This window comes from Pimephales promelas, chromosome 2, assembly GCF_988280905.1.
Source record: "Pimephales promelas chromosome 2, fPimPro1.hap1.1, whole genome shotgun sequence".
Classification (NCBI taxonomy): Eukaryota; Metazoa; Chordata; class Actinopteri; order Cypriniformes; family Leuciscidae; genus Pimephales; species Pimephales promelas.
The window spans coordinates 24,710,083-24,726,197 of NC_142770.1; the positions used below are offsets into that span (position 1 = coordinate 24,710,083).

A 16,115-nucleotide genomic window follows, 5' to 3' on the forward strand; every position below is an offset into this window, starting at 1 on the left:
ATAGACCACACTCTGCCTGTATGGAGGTAACATGGGAATCACACATATGGCCTGACCATTAGAGCAGTGCTACATATGGAAGGTCCCTGTGGTGGATCCAGCCTAGCTAGGGTAAGGTCAATACCGAGCAGAGACGGCAGGGAAAGACATGGAAAGGCAATCACCAATAGGGAAGCTGTACCGTCACCGTTCAGCACAAGGGCTGAACTTCTGGGCATACACACGAGTGTTAGACCTAGCATCAGCTGCCTCCCTCGTATCTGACTGCAGAGGGTGCTGGAGGAACCTGCAAGAGTTAGGTTTTTCCCAGTTGACCCGAAGCCCAAGAATGGCTGAGGCACCTTAGTCCTGTGTTCGCACACTTGCTCCCAAGAGGATGGTCTGGGAGATAGGGCAGTAGAGAAAACGATATTTGTCCGTCTTCCTCATATCTGCCAGGTTCAGTCAGAGATGGTATTCCTGGACCAGAAGAGTGGACATTGTCTGTCCAAGGGACAGCGCAGTGACTTTAGTCACACATAGGACGAGGTCCATCGCTGTGCTCAGTTCCTGCATCAACCCAGGGTCAGAACTGCCCTTGTACAGCTCTTTGAGTGCCTTGGCCCCAAAGACTTACAGGAGGCCCATAGTATGCAAGGCAGAGGCAGCCTGTCGAGCAGCTCTGAAAGCCTTGCCCGTAAGCAGCGACATAAACTTACAAGCCTCGGAGAGGAGACGAGGATTACCCAGCCAGATGGCAGTGCTTTGTGGACACCGAGCGCGCCGCCACACCAGCACTCTCTGGAGAACTTCTTCCAGGTTTATAGATCACTCATATCAATGATTGCAGAGCAGAAACGACGAAACGCTTGGCTCCGAAGCGAAAGCTCAACTGAGCTTCCCTTAAATACCCGCTTTGTGATGCAAATCTCTCTTGTCAGTGTCTATTGGCTCATTTTGTTAAACTCCAATGTGACTGGGTTCTCAGGCAAGATACCAATGTCTGACGTAACGTTGAACGTGACTGAGTGATTGGGAAGTAACATTTCACATTTTCACAGAAAGGACAGGGCTTTAATGCAGAGAAGGTATCAATCACTGCCATTCCTTCAGGGAGACCATTTGTAATACACTGGCAAAGCGTGCCTACTTCCAAATGGAAAGGGATGCTACATAGACCACACTCTGCCTGTATGGAGGTAACATGGGAATCACACATATGGCCTGACCATTAGAGCAGTGCTACATATGGATGGTCCCAGTGGTAGATTCAGCCTAGCTAGGGTAAGGTCAATACCGAGCAGAGACGACAGGGAAAGACATGGAAAGGCAATCACCAATAGGGAAGCTGTACCGTCAACTAGTCTAGCACAAGGGCTGAACTTCTGGGCATACACACGAGTGTTAGACCTAACATTTGATGCCTCTATCGTATCTGACTGCAGAGGGTGCTGGAGGAACCTGCGAGAGTTTGCTCTTTTTCCAGTTGACCCGAAGCCCAAGAATGGCTGAGGCACCTTAGTCCTGTGTTCACACACTTGCTCCCAAGAGGATGGTCTGGGAGATAGGGCAGTAGAGAAAACGATATTTGTCCGTCTTCCTCATATCTGCCAGGTTCAGTCAGAGATGGTATTCCTGGACCAGAAGAGTGGACATTGTCTGTCCAAGGGACAGCGCAGTGACTTTAGTCACACATAGGACGAGGTCCATCGCTGTGCTCAGTTCCTGCATCAACCCAGGGTCAGAACTGCCCTTGTGCAGCTCTCTGAGTGCCTTGGCCCCAAAGACTTACAGGAGGGCCATAGTATGCAAGGCAGAGGCAGCCTGTCGAGCAGCTCTGAAAGCCTTGCCCGTAAGCAGCGACATAAACTTACAAGCCTCGGAGAGGAGACGAGGATTACCCAGCCAGATGGCAGTGCTTTGTGGACACCGAGCGCGCCGCCACACCAGCACTCTCTGGAGAACTTCTTCCAGATTTATAGATTACTCATATCAATGATTGCAGAGCAGAAACGACGAAACGCTTGGCTCCGAAGCGAAAGCTCAACTGAGCTTCCCTTAAATACCCGCTTTGTGATGCAAATCTCTCTTGTCAGTGTCTATTGGCTCATTTTGTTAAACTCCAATGTGACTGGGTTCTCAGGCAAGATACCAATGTCTGACGTAACGTTGAACGTGACTGAGTTATTGGGAAGTAACATTTCACATTTTCACAGAAAGGACAGGGCTTTAATGCAGAGAAGGTATCAATCACTGCCATTCCTTCAGGGAGACCATTTGTAATACACTGGCAAAGCGTGCCTACTTCCAAATGGAAAGGGATGCTACATAGACCACACTCTGCCTGTATGGAGGTAACATGGGAATCACACATATGGCCTGACCATTAGAGCAGTGCTACACATGGATGGTCCCAGTGGTAGATCCAGCCTAGCTAGGGTAAGGTCAATACCGAGCAGAGACGGCAGGGAAAGACATGGAAAGGCAATCACCAATAGGGAAGCTGTACCGTCAACTAGTCTAGCACAAGGGCTGAACTTCTGGGCATACACACGAGTGTTAGACCTAACATTTGATGCCTCTATCGTATCTGACTGCAGAGGGTGCTGGAGGAACCTGCGAGAGTTTGCTCTTTTTCCAGTTGACCCGAAGCCCAAGAATGGCTGAGGCACCTTAGTCCTGTGTTCACACACTTGCTCCCAAGAGGATGGTCTGGGAGATAGGGCAGTAGAGAAAACGATATTTGTCCGTCTTCCTCATATCTGCCAGGTTCAGTCAGAGATGGTATTCCTGGACCAGAAGAGTGGACATTGTCTGTCCAAGGGACAGCGCAGTGACTTTAGTCACACATAGGACGAGGTCCATCGCTGTGCTCAGTTCCTGCATCAACCCAGGGTCAGAACTGCCCTTGTGCAGCTCTTTGAGTGCCTTGGCCCCAAAGACTTACAGGAGGGCCATAGTATGCAAGGCAGAGGCAGCCTGTCGAGCAGCTCTGAAAGCCTTGCCCGTAAGCAGCGACATAAACTTACAAGCCTCGGAGAGGAGACGAGGATTACCCAGCCAGATGGCAGTGCTTTGTGGACACCGAGCGCGCCGCCACACCAGCACTCTCTGGAGAACTTCTTCCAGGTTTATAGATTACTCATATCAATGATTGCAGAGCAGAAACGACGAAACGCTTGGCTCCGAAGCGAAAGCTCAACTGAGCTTCCCTTAAATACCCGCTTTGTGATGCAAATCTCTCTTGTCAGTGTCTATTGGCTCATTTTGTTAAACTCCAATGTGACTGGGTTCTCAGGCAAGATACCAATGTCTGACGTAACGTTGAACGTGACTGAGTGATTGGGAAGTAACATTTCACATTTTCACAGAAAGGACAGGGCTTTAATGCAGAGAAGGTATCAATCACTGCCATTCCTTCAGGGAGACCATTTGTAATACACTGGCAAAGCGTGCCTACTTCCAAATGGAAAGGGATGCTACATAGACCACACTCTGCCTGTATGGAGGTAACATGGGAATCACACATATGGCCTGACCATTAGAGCAGTGCTACACATGGATGGTCCCAGTGGTAGATCCAGCCTAGCTAGGGTAAGGTCAATACCGAGCAGAGACGGCAGGGAAAGACATGGAAAGGCAATCACCAATAGGGAAGCTGTACCGTCAACTAGTCTAGCACAAGGGCTGAACTTCTGGGCATACACACGAGTGTTAGACCTAACATTTGATGCCTCTATCGTATCTGACTGCAGAGGGTGCTGGAGGAACCTGCGAGAGTTTGCTCTTTTTCCAGTTGACCCGAAGCCCAAGAATGGCTGAGGCACCTTAGTCCTGTGTTCACACACTTGCTCCCAAGAGGACGGTCTGGGAGATAGGGCAGTAGAGAAAACAATATTTGTCCGTCTTCCTCATATCTGCCAGGTTCAGTCAGAGATGGTATTCCTGGACCAGAAGAGTGGATATCGTCTGTCTAAGGGACAGCGCAGTGACTTTTGTCGCACATAGGAAGAGGTCCATCGCTGTGCTCAGTTCCTGCATCAACCCAGGGTCAGAACTGCCCTTGTGCCCGAAGCGAAATCTCAACTGAGTTTTCCTTATATACCCGCTTTGTGATGCAAATCTCACTTGTCAGTGTCTATTGGCTCGTTTCGTTAAACTCCAATGTCACTGGATTCTCAAGATACCAATGTCTGACGTAACGTTGAACATGACTGACTGATTGGGAAGTAGTCTCAGCCTCGGACGTCACGCCCACGGAACGTTGGCTAAACGTCTGATGCATATGGGACACTTAACTGGAAACACTTCAGGAATGTCGAAGTCGTCATCTGATTAGTTGTCAGTGTCGCGTTTATTTTCGGTCCGCCGGGAAACAAAGCGCAGACATGTGATTGCGGAAGAAAAACTGTTGTGTTTATATGAGTGACAATGAGCATTAATCAAGATCAGCTAAATGTAGTTGTATGTCTCCTTCTATCGATTATGGAAGATCAAGTGAAGTACTTAATTGCGAAGGGGATATCAGCCGCGTTTGTGGGCAAACATGAAACAACAGACGCTGACATCGCAGCTGGCCGATTCAGTATTCATATATAGGGCGCACACTGGATTATAAGGCGCATAAGATACTGCAGAGTCAAACGTTTGACTGGGTTTGCGTTATGCATCCACGAGATGTGCTAAACTAAAGGCTAAAGGGAATGTAGCGAGTGCGCGGCGCCGGAAGTGAGGCGTTTATTTAGTAGGCGTGAGCGCGCTGGGGCGGGGACGTAACTTACATTCGCAGCCTGACTCATGCGAGTATTCAATGTGCATATGAGTATTCTAACGTTACAGCTGGCTGTTTTGAATGAGACGAGTCGGTTAAGAGTGTTACTTACTGTTAAGAGTAAGTGCTCGTGAGCGGGCACATAATTTACACACATAACCTGATTTATACGAGGTTGAACTGGCCGTGTGACAAAGCGGGCATAAGATGGACATGAGCGCGAGTTCGTGGGTGAATTTAATAACGCGGAGCGTTGTTAACGAGCGCCTCCGGTGACGACTGCTGACTGACTTGTTGCACGCCGGTCTGTTGTTGTGGGGACATTTCCACGCCCCGAAACGTGACGCTGAATGAAACGAACTGTAATTGGTTGGTTGACATGTCGGTCAAACGGCCTTATGGGCGGGCCTTGGCCAAAGAAAGTTGCTATGAATTCCAGACCTTCAGCCATCAGTCTGAAGGTTTGGCTATACGAGACTAATTGGGAAGTAACATTTCACTCATAGTTACCGCAGGCAGAAAACAAAAGAAAAGTAGTATCATCAGCAGAACTTGAAATGGCGCAGCGATTTACCTCAGAGCAAGTCCTGAACACAGTAAAAAATTTGTCAATTGATGGTGAATCTGGTGAAGAAGCTGTCAGCAATCAAAATATTGATTTTGAAGATGCTAATAATGATAGTTTTGAGAGTATGTTTGAGATGGTGAATATGAGCCAGATGCTGAATGTATGGTAGGTGATGATGATGGTATAAACATCTGCCCAAACTGAACCCTTCCCAGCTCCAATTGTTCCTCTAATTTCAGGAAAGTTTTATATTATCGCGACAGGTAGAGATCCATCCATGTTAGATATAGACCTGGGTCAATAAAAACCTGAATATGTAATAATAATTGGTAAAACATTTATGCATTTAAAGCTACACTGTGTAACTCTTTTAGTTAAAAACACTTAGTTATTTCAAAAATATATGTGCTCATTAATGTATATTTACTTTTTATCAAGTAATAAAGTATTCTCATGAGTGTATAATATGCCATTGAAAATACATACGGGTAAGGGTTTCTAATGTCGGTCGCCATGTTGCTCCTCCATCTTGAAAGTACATTAGACAAAGAGGGACATACCCGTTAATTCAAGCTTCGCCTTTCGCGTTTACGTTTGAGTTAACACTCATGGACGAGGTCGAACTGGAAGCCATGTTAATCTTGGACTACATTGGCCACCGTAGGAGTTAAAACGAAATCGGAATTGACAGGAACAGAAACTAATATTCGCTGGATGGTCATATACCTTTTCACCGCTAGATGGAGGTAAAAATCACACAGTGTAGCTTTAAGGGTTAACGTTTTATTCATCAAAGAATCAAGAAATCCGTTTCCACAAAAATGTGTATCAGCACAACTGTTTTCAACATTGATAATAATCAGAAATGTTTCTTGAGCAGCAAATCAGCATATCAGAATGATTACTGAAGGATCATGTGACTGAAAAATGGAGTAGTAATGCTGAAAGCTCAGCTTTACCATCACAGGAATACATGATATATCATATATATATGGTTTTTGAATAAATCATATATATATATATGGTTTTTAGCATATTTTTATGATATGCATTTTTATTATTTGTTTTTCTCAGCTGTCTGCAACCACAGCAGAATTGGGTCGCAACCCAAAATTGGGAAGCAACAATTTTTGATTACGTGAAAACGTTTAATATTCCTCACCATATTCACAATAACAATAAAGACATCTTAATGGCCTTGCCAATAAAAATGCCGCAGCACAACTAGCACTTACTTCGGTCCTGTGACGGTCGGTATACAAGTAGAGCCGCGATGACACGGATTCTGGCCAGGATAACACAGATCTTCCTCATACTCTTCACACTTTGGCCCTGTAATGCACATTCACACTTCTTTCTTTACCAATCCAATCACTTTCTATCTACAAGGAGAATCTGTCCATATGAATCATTGGGTGAGTATAAATTAATATCATCATGTACCTGAGAAGGGGTGCGGACAGGCGCAGGTGTAGTTGCCCACTCCGTCCACACAGATGGTGCCATTTTCACACTTGTTATCCACACAATCGTCAACATCCACCTCACAGAACTGACCGTCGTATCCCAGAGGACACATGCAACTAGACAGACGTGCAAAAGTCAACTTCATGTTTCTTGTTTTGATCGTCTTGGGTAATAACAAGGTGTGTGTTCTCACCTGAAGCCTTTTCTAGCCTCTTCGCTGTAACAGGTGCCTCCATTTACACATGGATTGCCTTCACAGGCGCTGACAGAAACCTCACAGTTTTTACCCTATAAATACCAACATGCAGCAGACAGACTTTCAAGGAATGTTCTTTTTAACGCTCTTTAACATCCAATGCAATAAAACACATATAGAATCTGTAAGTTTTAAGCATGTTGCAAGTTACTGCAGAAAATAAATCCTACTTTAAAAAGAAAATGTTTTTGCAATAATATGCTTTCAATGGAAGTCTATCGGGCACGGCATTCATACGGGGCTTTTTGTGGTGCTTATATTCTGTAGAAACGTGTGCAGTTTCAGATGTTTCATTGATTTGAGAAGTTTAACCGTCCTTTAAGCAGTCGGATTGCACTTCTTGGCGGATGAACTTCTGGATGTGTGTTTCAGTAATCCTGTGAGTGGGTTAACTGGCTTTATGCGGTCAAAATTGGAGTCCGTAGTTATTGTTAACTAAAATAGTTTAAAAAAAATGTAATTCATTGAAATAAGGCTGAAATAAAATATAAATACTAGTTTACTACTAAATTTTTGAAAAAAAAATTCTCCCCATAAATGTAGCCCTCAAACCGTATTCACTTTATAGCCCTGAATCCTGTAATTGTGTACAAATGTGGGCACAGAGGACTCAGGTGTGATCCCAATTTTTATTTATTATAAATGTTATATCACTGTGTCTTGGAAAAAGTTTTGTCTATCCATTTATGGTGTTTTTGTTTATTTTTTGTAATGTTTATTAAAAATTGTGTGTGTTCAGGAGGCAAACTTAGGAAAAGTAGCCAAGTCTTGTACCGCTCAGATCAAGGGAAGTATTTTTTAAAAATAAATCAAAACCCACATTTGTCCAGAATACGGGTGAAATAAAAGTGAAATATAATTAAATATTACATTGGGGACGTTAGAAAATTGAGACTGGCCAACACTGTTCACATGACACATGTGTGTGACACTGACCAATAATGAGGCGGCGTTTTGCCAGGACCAGGAAGTGCTGCAATGTTTACACCATAGATACATACACTAGATGTCGCCTTAGCTACAGCAGTTCATTAGAATGAATGCGTCAAATGAATGAGCCGCCATCTTGGAACAGGAGAGCCGCTCCACTTTAATGCATCAGTGTCAATGTACACAAAGGTCTAACGGAAATAAAATCACCATAAATCATCATGAATGCGATTTTCTCGGTTTTTTGGTTCGTTCCAACGGTCAGGCATGTATTTATCATTGATTCCAGAAAAAAAAAAACAGCCCGATCTTACAGGAATTCGTACGAATTTTACGAGGTGGCTAATTCGTAACAATTCATACGACCTCACTCGTACAAATTAGTACGATTTTGCTAAATCGTACATATTTTACGAATTGGCCAATTCGTATGAATTCGTATGAATGACCTACCCCTTACCCCGCCCCTAAACCTAACCATCACGTGGGTTTAGACAAATCGTACGAATTCGCACGAGTGAGGCCGTACGAATCAGCCACTTTTTAATTATTCGTCGAATTCGTACAAATTGGTCGTGAGATAGGGTAGAAAATTGTATTTTTTTTTTTTAAACGTTCTTTCTAGTTCAGATTTCATCATACGCAGCACAAAAGTCCACCACCATCAATTAATTCGAAGTAAAGGCAGAGATGGCAGCGCAACCTAGCTACTTCCTATGACAAGACCCCAGTTCCAAGATGGCGGCGGTTTTGACGCATGCTTAGAACCCCAAGATGATGTCTAGTGTATATGGCTATGTGTTTACACTATGTCAACCATGTAGGAGTGTGTTTGTGGTGCTCAGTGACTGGCCTATGTCTAAAGGTCAGAAATTGTTGTCCGAAATCTTCGCACGTTAAAAAATAAATACGTCAATATGTTGTGTCAATCACGTTTACACACTGCCTCCGAAACTTTCGCCCGTCATAATAAAATTCGGATTGGGTTTGATTTTCTGCATTTTTTTGCATTTGTAGCAAGCATTTTGTTGACAATTTGTTTTGACAATTCAGAGAAACCAAATGCAGAAAACGAAAAAACGCATGCGAATATTTCGTGACCTTTTATTTGGGGACAGCTTAAATGACTGTGTTAATTGATAGCATATCAGGTATATTGTCGATGCATTGAAGCAGGAATACGTAGCAGCACTTCTCAGTAATGTATGATCAGGACCTTGTAACCCTGCGGACAGCTGCACTTGTACTGGTGCACCGGGTCCTCGTGGCACCGGCCTTGATTCTGGCAGGGGTTTGAAGAACACGGGCTGCATTTCCCAGACACAGACGGATCCACGGGACCTGAGGAAGATCAGACCTCTCAAGCGTTATCCTGAAGGGAAATGTTCTTTCTTTCTCTGATGTTTTTCACCCACCTGTGCATTGGAAGGTATTGCCTGGTGTTGTGAGCAGCAGTTTTCCCTCCATACCCCGCGGCCCGGCACAGCGGGCGATGCCGGGTTCCTTGTACCCGCTTTTTACCCAATCAGAAAGCCACCGCAGCCGACAGTCACAGTACAGTGGGTTTGCGCCAATGGCCCTTGAGAAATTTAATTCTATTAGTATAGTATTTGTTTGACAGTAAATTCATGCATTCGTATCTAATCCAAATTACAAATTTCAACATATTGGCAGTTGTATGGAAACTTGTTTCCGTCACAGAATGAAAAATAAAAAAGGTAATTGCGACTTTTTTTCTCACAATTGCGAGTTTACATTTCGCAATTATGTCTTTTTTCTCAAAATTGCGACTTTATATCACGCAATTCTGACTTTATATCTTGCAATTCTGACTTTATTTCTCACAAATCTGACTTCTCGCAATTGTGAGATAAAAAGTCGCAATTATTTATTTATTTATTTTTTATTCAGTGGCGGAAACAAGTTCCATAGTAAAGTGTCCATTTATTTATACTTTTCTGTGTAATTCATTTAAAAATCATTTAAAACTTCTCTTGTATATTTTTTTTTTAATTGTCCATTTTAAATGATGTCTATTGATATACACCTAAAATAAAAATATTAGATAACAAAAAAAAAAATTGGCAACTACCTGAAGAGAATTACTAAAAATTACTAAAAATGTAAAACAAAAATTAGTTTGAGCAATAAAGAAAGAAATAAAAAAGCGAATAAAACTGACAAATGATATTAAACTTAATTTTAATGTGTCGATTTTTTTTACTTTATTACATTTATGTAAAGCACTTAGAATTTCCAAATAAAAAAAAATAATTGTGTATAATTTATATATATATATATATATATATATATATATATATATATATATATATATATTAATGTTTCCCAATGTTTTTATATATATTTTTTTTTTTCGGTAATTGAAATAAAGCTAAAATAAATCAAATAAAAACGTAAGCGAAAAAGGCAAAAAGGCATTGGCAACAAATTGAAATAAATTACTAAAAACTACAAGATAAAAATTAATTAAATGACAAGAAATATTTAGCCATTTACTTCATTCCTAAATGAATGAACGAATCGAATGACTCAGTGACTTACTCAAATATTTACTGCAACTACTGGCATTTTTTGTTTCTTTTTAGCATCATTTCCTTTCAAAATAATTTCAGCTGCAATAAACATACCAATTCAGATGCAGCTTCTGAAAAAAAGTGTAATTAACCTGAGATTAAACTAATTAATCGGCACATCATGTAATTAATTAGATACAAAATTTGAATCCCTTGACAGCCCTAATATGCTTGATGAAAATTTTAACTTACAAAATTAACAAAAATTAAAAATAAAAAGTAGTGCCTTTCATTTAACTGAAATACACATCTAAAGATTATTAAAACTAAAACTGAAAGTTATATAAAAAATAAAATAAATGACAAAAGCGCATAATAAATGATTAAACTTTTCCGTCCGAGAAGCGCTTGTGTTTGTGTTTGCATGTGTGAGTGTGTCTGGGCAGAGACCAAACAGGTGTGACTAACAGGTGTGATAGAGATGCAGCATCTCTGAAGATTTCGTGGTGTAATTCAGATATATTGTTGCCATGGAGAGATCTGCAAAAAAAGGAAAACAGTGAGCAGAAAACATGTGGGTTGAGGTGAGGTCAAACGATTATATGTCTGTACAAGCCAACTGCTTTCACAATCATAAAAACAAGAATTTCTGTAAGATAATAGAAGTGTTTCCAGAGGAACTCACAGCAGTCGAAGAGAGGACAGTCCTTTAAACACAAGAGGAGGGATACAGCGCAGGGCGTTATAACTCAAGATGCTGGAAATCAACACAACACAAGCCAGATGATTATAGAAACACATTCACAGTCAGCAGCAGTCAAGTGTGTGTGTGTGTGTGTGATTCAGGCTCACAGTGTGGTCAGCTGACTCATGTTGGAGAAAGACGAGTTGGACAAGGAACTGATTTTATTGTTGCTCAGGTCACTGAAATAAAGCACAGAGATATTTTACATTTACAATAATAATAATATCCAGTTTTATTTCTTGTTCTTATTAATCAAAGAATGAATGTAAATGAGTGCATATAATACAACAATAATAATATTGTTATTATCAATTTTGATGTATGTATGTATACATTATTTAATAATATAATGTTGAAATATTATAATATTATAACAACAATAATACAAATAGTGAATATATATATATATATATATATATATATATATATGCACCATCATTTAATTTAAATTACACAACTTTATCATTTTCTTAAGTACTAACTGCACAATAGCAATGAATCTGATCTGATGTTGATGTTGAATATGCACATAAGCACAGTGTGCCCCCGGTGGCTGGGCATGGCATTGCAGGAGTGACCTGAAAGAGGTCGACACTCACACCAGCTGCAGGTGTCTGAACGCTGAGAGCTCTTTGGGAACCGCGGCAAACAGATTCCCATCCAGGTAACTATGGAGACAGAGAGAGTTCATGAGACGTCCAAACACAGCCAGACAGGAATCCCGACAGCGTTTGCATAAGCCCTTGCGCCCACCCGAACATGACTCACAGTTCAGTGACATTGTGTGGGACGCCGCGGGGTAAACCGAGCAAGTGTTTGTTGCTGCAGCGCACGACTGACTCCAGACAAGTGCACTCCTCCGGGCACTTGGGCTTCGGGACGCAGCTCCTGTCCTCTTCAGTCACCGCTGGAAGAGTGTGTGGAAGAGATATATCCGGAAATACAGTCAGAAAAACAACAGCATGGTGTATTAAATGTATTACTTTCAAATGAAAAAAAGCATTCGAACTGCGAAATGAAGAAGAGACAATGATAAACTCCAATATAAAAGACACTACAAGCCCTATCAAACACTAGGCACAATTCAGCGCCAGGCGACTCAGCCCGACGCATTTATCATTTCACGTCCTGCATCACGCTGTTTAACCCTCTGGGGACGGATTGTTACATACTTTTACAAATGTGTACTTATCTTAAAAACTATTCGGTGCGGTCTTTTTTGCCGTCTTCCTCAGATTCCGCTGAAAACAGAGATAACTTATCCGGCTTGTATACACACTTCCTTGTTGCGCAATACCACTACGTGAAAGGCCAATGAAATCGATGTTGTTTGGCAGATTCACGAGCAACAACCAATGGAAAAATTGACGATGGAGAAATATTTTTCTTACCCAATTAGGGGAAGGTTACCATGACCTATTTTAGCAAATCGGAGGACTCTGTAGCCTTGCAAGGGGTGGTATTATATAGTAAGGGATATGACGCAAACAGCGTCGAGTGGTGGAGGAGACGACAGAAAGCGAATTTATATATTAGGGCTGTGCAAAAATTAATTCCGATTAATCGCATCCAAAATAAAAGTCTGTGTTTACATAATATATTTGTGTGTGCTGTATATAATTATTTTGTTTATATAAATACATACACATGCATGTATATATTTAAGAAAATGTGTTATTCATTTATACAATATTTATATTTATATAATATAGATTATGTATTTATATATATAGAATTTAAGCACAAATAATTCTTAAATATATACATGCATGCATAGGTATTTATATATACAAAATAATTATATACAGCACACACAAATATATTATGTAAACACAGACTTTTATTTTGGATGCGATTAATCGCAATTAACTTTTGCACAGCCCTAATATATATATATATATATACACAATTATAGCATTATTTAGTATTTTAGCACTTTTATGATGGCATGCAATAAGCGATTTTGTAAGCAATAAGTGAACGGTGGAACAATTACTGGAGAGTGACGAGGAGAAAGCATTGCTTGGAAAATTCTTCCTAAGAAAAATGCCTGGGAATATTTGAAGAGTTCAGATGCAAAAAGCCTCTAAATGCCATTTGAAATTTTCTTCTTTAATGATGATTTTTATCAAACTTGTATATTTAAGTTCAGTAATTTCACTTAAATAACAATTAATAGGTAATTATCATTGCCATTTAAGTGAAATCACTGAACTTAAATATACAAGTTTGATAAAAATCATCATTAAAGAAGAAAATTTCAAATGGCATTTAGAGGCTTTTGCATCTGAACTCTTCAATTGTAAATAAAGTTAGATTTTTCATTGTTCTTTACACATTTTATTTAACAATTACACATGTCTGTCAAGCAAAGGCTTTGACAAATATATTTTTTGTTCAAAAACCGTTCACTATTGTTGTGTGATGTGTGATTTTCAGAAATAAATGACACAAATTGAATTTCCGTTTTTGAAATTCTCTAGTATATTGTATATTTTTCACTCATACTTCCTTTATAAACACATTACATGTATGCTTATGTTAGCTCAGGGTCTTCTGAATCCATAGACACCAAACACATAGCGTTCGATCTCCATTACAAATAGTTTATAAGCCCAAATGTAAATAGAGAAAACGTGTGGGATAATGTGGGACACACAGTGACAAATATTGAAGATAAAAGCCCCCGACTTATTTACACTCCTCGGGCCGGGCTTCGGGCCAATTTTAACGTCATAGTTCACACGCGGGCCGGGCCTCGGGCCTGTTTTAGGCTTATCTTTTTTATAGCCTATTTTAGATATTATTTAAAATAAAATATGAGAAGATGACTATTGAAAAGCAAACATAGAAAGACGTTTTATAACCTATCATACTGACATATATGACTGACAGTCTGCTCACGGCACGCACACGCGCACACAGGTTTCCCGGCAACACGATCCGCGCGACCGGCTCGTTCTCTGTTTAGTGTCCCGCCAGCAGCAGGAGTAGTGAGCGTGACTTCAGCGCAGCTGGAAAAAGTACGACTGGATTAAAACTTTCCACGGTGGATGGTGCTTTTTCTGCACGATGCTCTGTAAGAGACTGTTTAGGAGGTTGTCTTGATGTTTTTTGTTTGATTGGACTTTAGTTTCATGAGTCTGTTGGAAACTTTTGGAAATACGAATGGCCTTGTTCTGTAGTGAAGACTTGATTTTTGAGGTAAGATAACCTGCATGTTTGTATTTAATGTAATTTATTTGATTTGTTTAGATTGCATTCTCTGTATTGTATTGTACGATCGCTGTTGCGAGCAGCAGAGCAGTTTGCCTCAGCTTTTCAAAAATGACAATAAACGTTTAACAAGCGTTTAAACTAACGTTAACTGTCTGTGTGAATATGTTTAAGTTGTTTTATATCTATGGATTTTATTGTAGCCAAGTAAAGTGTTGATTTGAGAGGCTATAAATGGATCAAATATGTTTAACTCGCTGTCGGGTGCTTGGTCGTCATAAAAAAATAAATAAAAAGAAACATTTGTCTTAATTAACTTTATAAAGAAATTAAAATAATGTAAACGGTAACTACTTTGCCATTGAGGACAAAACATATCTGTTTAAATGACTGCTGCAACAGGGCAGGCTGTGTAAGGTGTTTTTTTTTTTTTTTTTAAATAACGGGCTCGGGTCGGACTCGGGCTGATCATTCTGATGAGCTGTCGGACACGGGCCGGGCTAGGGCCTAGATTTGAGGCCCGTGCAGGGCTCTATTCTGTACATAAAGATATAATGGATTCCGGCTTGTCCCGTAGATGGTCTGTTTGAGCTTTAACCGTGATAGGTTTGCACTCTGGAGACGTATTCAGTCTTTCCACTATCAAATTCCTCCTTGTAAATTGCGAATTCGCCATAACGCGAGCGCAACTAGCTTTTAAAGGGAATAGGAGATGAGACTCTGATTGGTTTATTGCATGTCACGCCCAAAACACACCCGTTACTCATTAAGAGAATAGGACAACCCTTTTAGACAACCATGTGCCGGGAGCGACCATGAATACCATTTGTCCCGTCTTTAAACTATCAAAAGTGGATTCGGAAACGTGCTAAGTGCACTTGCACCATGTGCTTTAGACCATGCTCTGAAAATAGGGCCCAAAGAGACCATTTACCCTTGTCACAAATGAAGTCAGGCTTTGCCACATCCTGCAGTGGGATCTCTCTGAGAAAGGCTGGGTTCTGACAGCGGGGGTTTCCCGTCACAATCTGACGAGATCGTAGCCATTCTCCAAGCCAGGACAGACGACAGTCGCAATTAAAAGGGTTTGCAAGCAGGTTTCTGAAAAGAGATCATGGAGATTAGCATAAAGCACATATTTATATCAGAAACATTCATGAACAGCAGCGTCTTTTACAGGGTGGAGAGGTTTGGCAGCGTGTCAAAGGCTCCAGGCATGATCGTGGCGAGCTGGTTGTCGTAGAGCGAGAGCAGACGCACGTTCTGCAGGCCTGAGAAGCTGCTGTTGTGGATGCAACGGATGCGATTATTCCTTAGCATCCTAACAGAGAGAGAAAGAAAAGAAGGATTCAGAGAGTAGCCTTGGGTGACTGTAAGCGCTTGCTTAGATTGTTCTTTGAGAAATTATACATTTGTACAAATTGTGCAGAGGTTTTTTTTTTTTGTGTGTGTGTTTGTAAATAATATTTATACAGCTTATACAAACATATCAACATTCTATAACAGCTGAGGTATTAAATTAATTTTTAGTTATAAACAATAAAGATGATTCATTTGGTTTTCTGTGATATCTACATTGTTGTTGCTGATTCTGTGCAGCAAAAGTGCATGCCAATCAAATCAATCAATCACTGAGTCAGTCAGTCAAT

At 40.8% G+C, this 16,115-nt stretch overlaps 1 protein-coding gene across 4 annotated transcripts in view; it reads right to left on the reverse strand.

Annotated features, from left to right (window-relative positions):
• The window catches only part of slit1b (slit homolog 1b (Drosophila)), a 56,625-nt gene that overhangs the window by 8,273 nt on the left and 32,237 nt on the right, over positions 1 to 16,115 (reverse strand). For all 4 annotated transcript variants that reach the window (XM_089118111.1, XM_089118120.1, XM_089118129.1 and 1 more), the window contains 12 exons: positions 15,644 to 15,787; positions 15,401 to 15,567; positions 12,019 to 12,157; positions 11,850 to 11,918; positions 11,358 to 11,429; positions 11,191 to 11,262; positions 10,974 to 11,045; positions 9,387 to 9,550; positions 9,188 to 9,312; positions 6,979 to 7,073; positions 6,762 to 6,901; positions 6,554 to 6,650 (listed from right to left, as the gene is read on the reverse strand). In XM_089118111.1, coding sequence (XP_088974237.1) covers positions 6,554 to 6,650; positions 6,762 to 6,901; positions 6,979 to 7,073; positions 9,188 to 9,312; positions 9,387 to 9,550; positions 10,974 to 11,045; positions 11,191 to 11,262; positions 11,358 to 11,429; positions 11,850 to 11,918; positions 12,019 to 12,157; positions 15,401 to 15,567; positions 15,644 to 15,787 — 1,356 coding nt within the window. The remainder of the gene's footprint in view (positions 1 to 6,553; positions 6,651 to 6,761; positions 6,902 to 6,978; positions 7,074 to 9,187; positions 9,313 to 9,386; positions 9,551 to 10,973; positions 11,046 to 11,190; positions 11,263 to 11,357; positions 11,430 to 11,849; positions 11,919 to 12,018; positions 12,158 to 15,400; positions 15,568 to 15,643; positions 15,788 to 16,115) is intronic.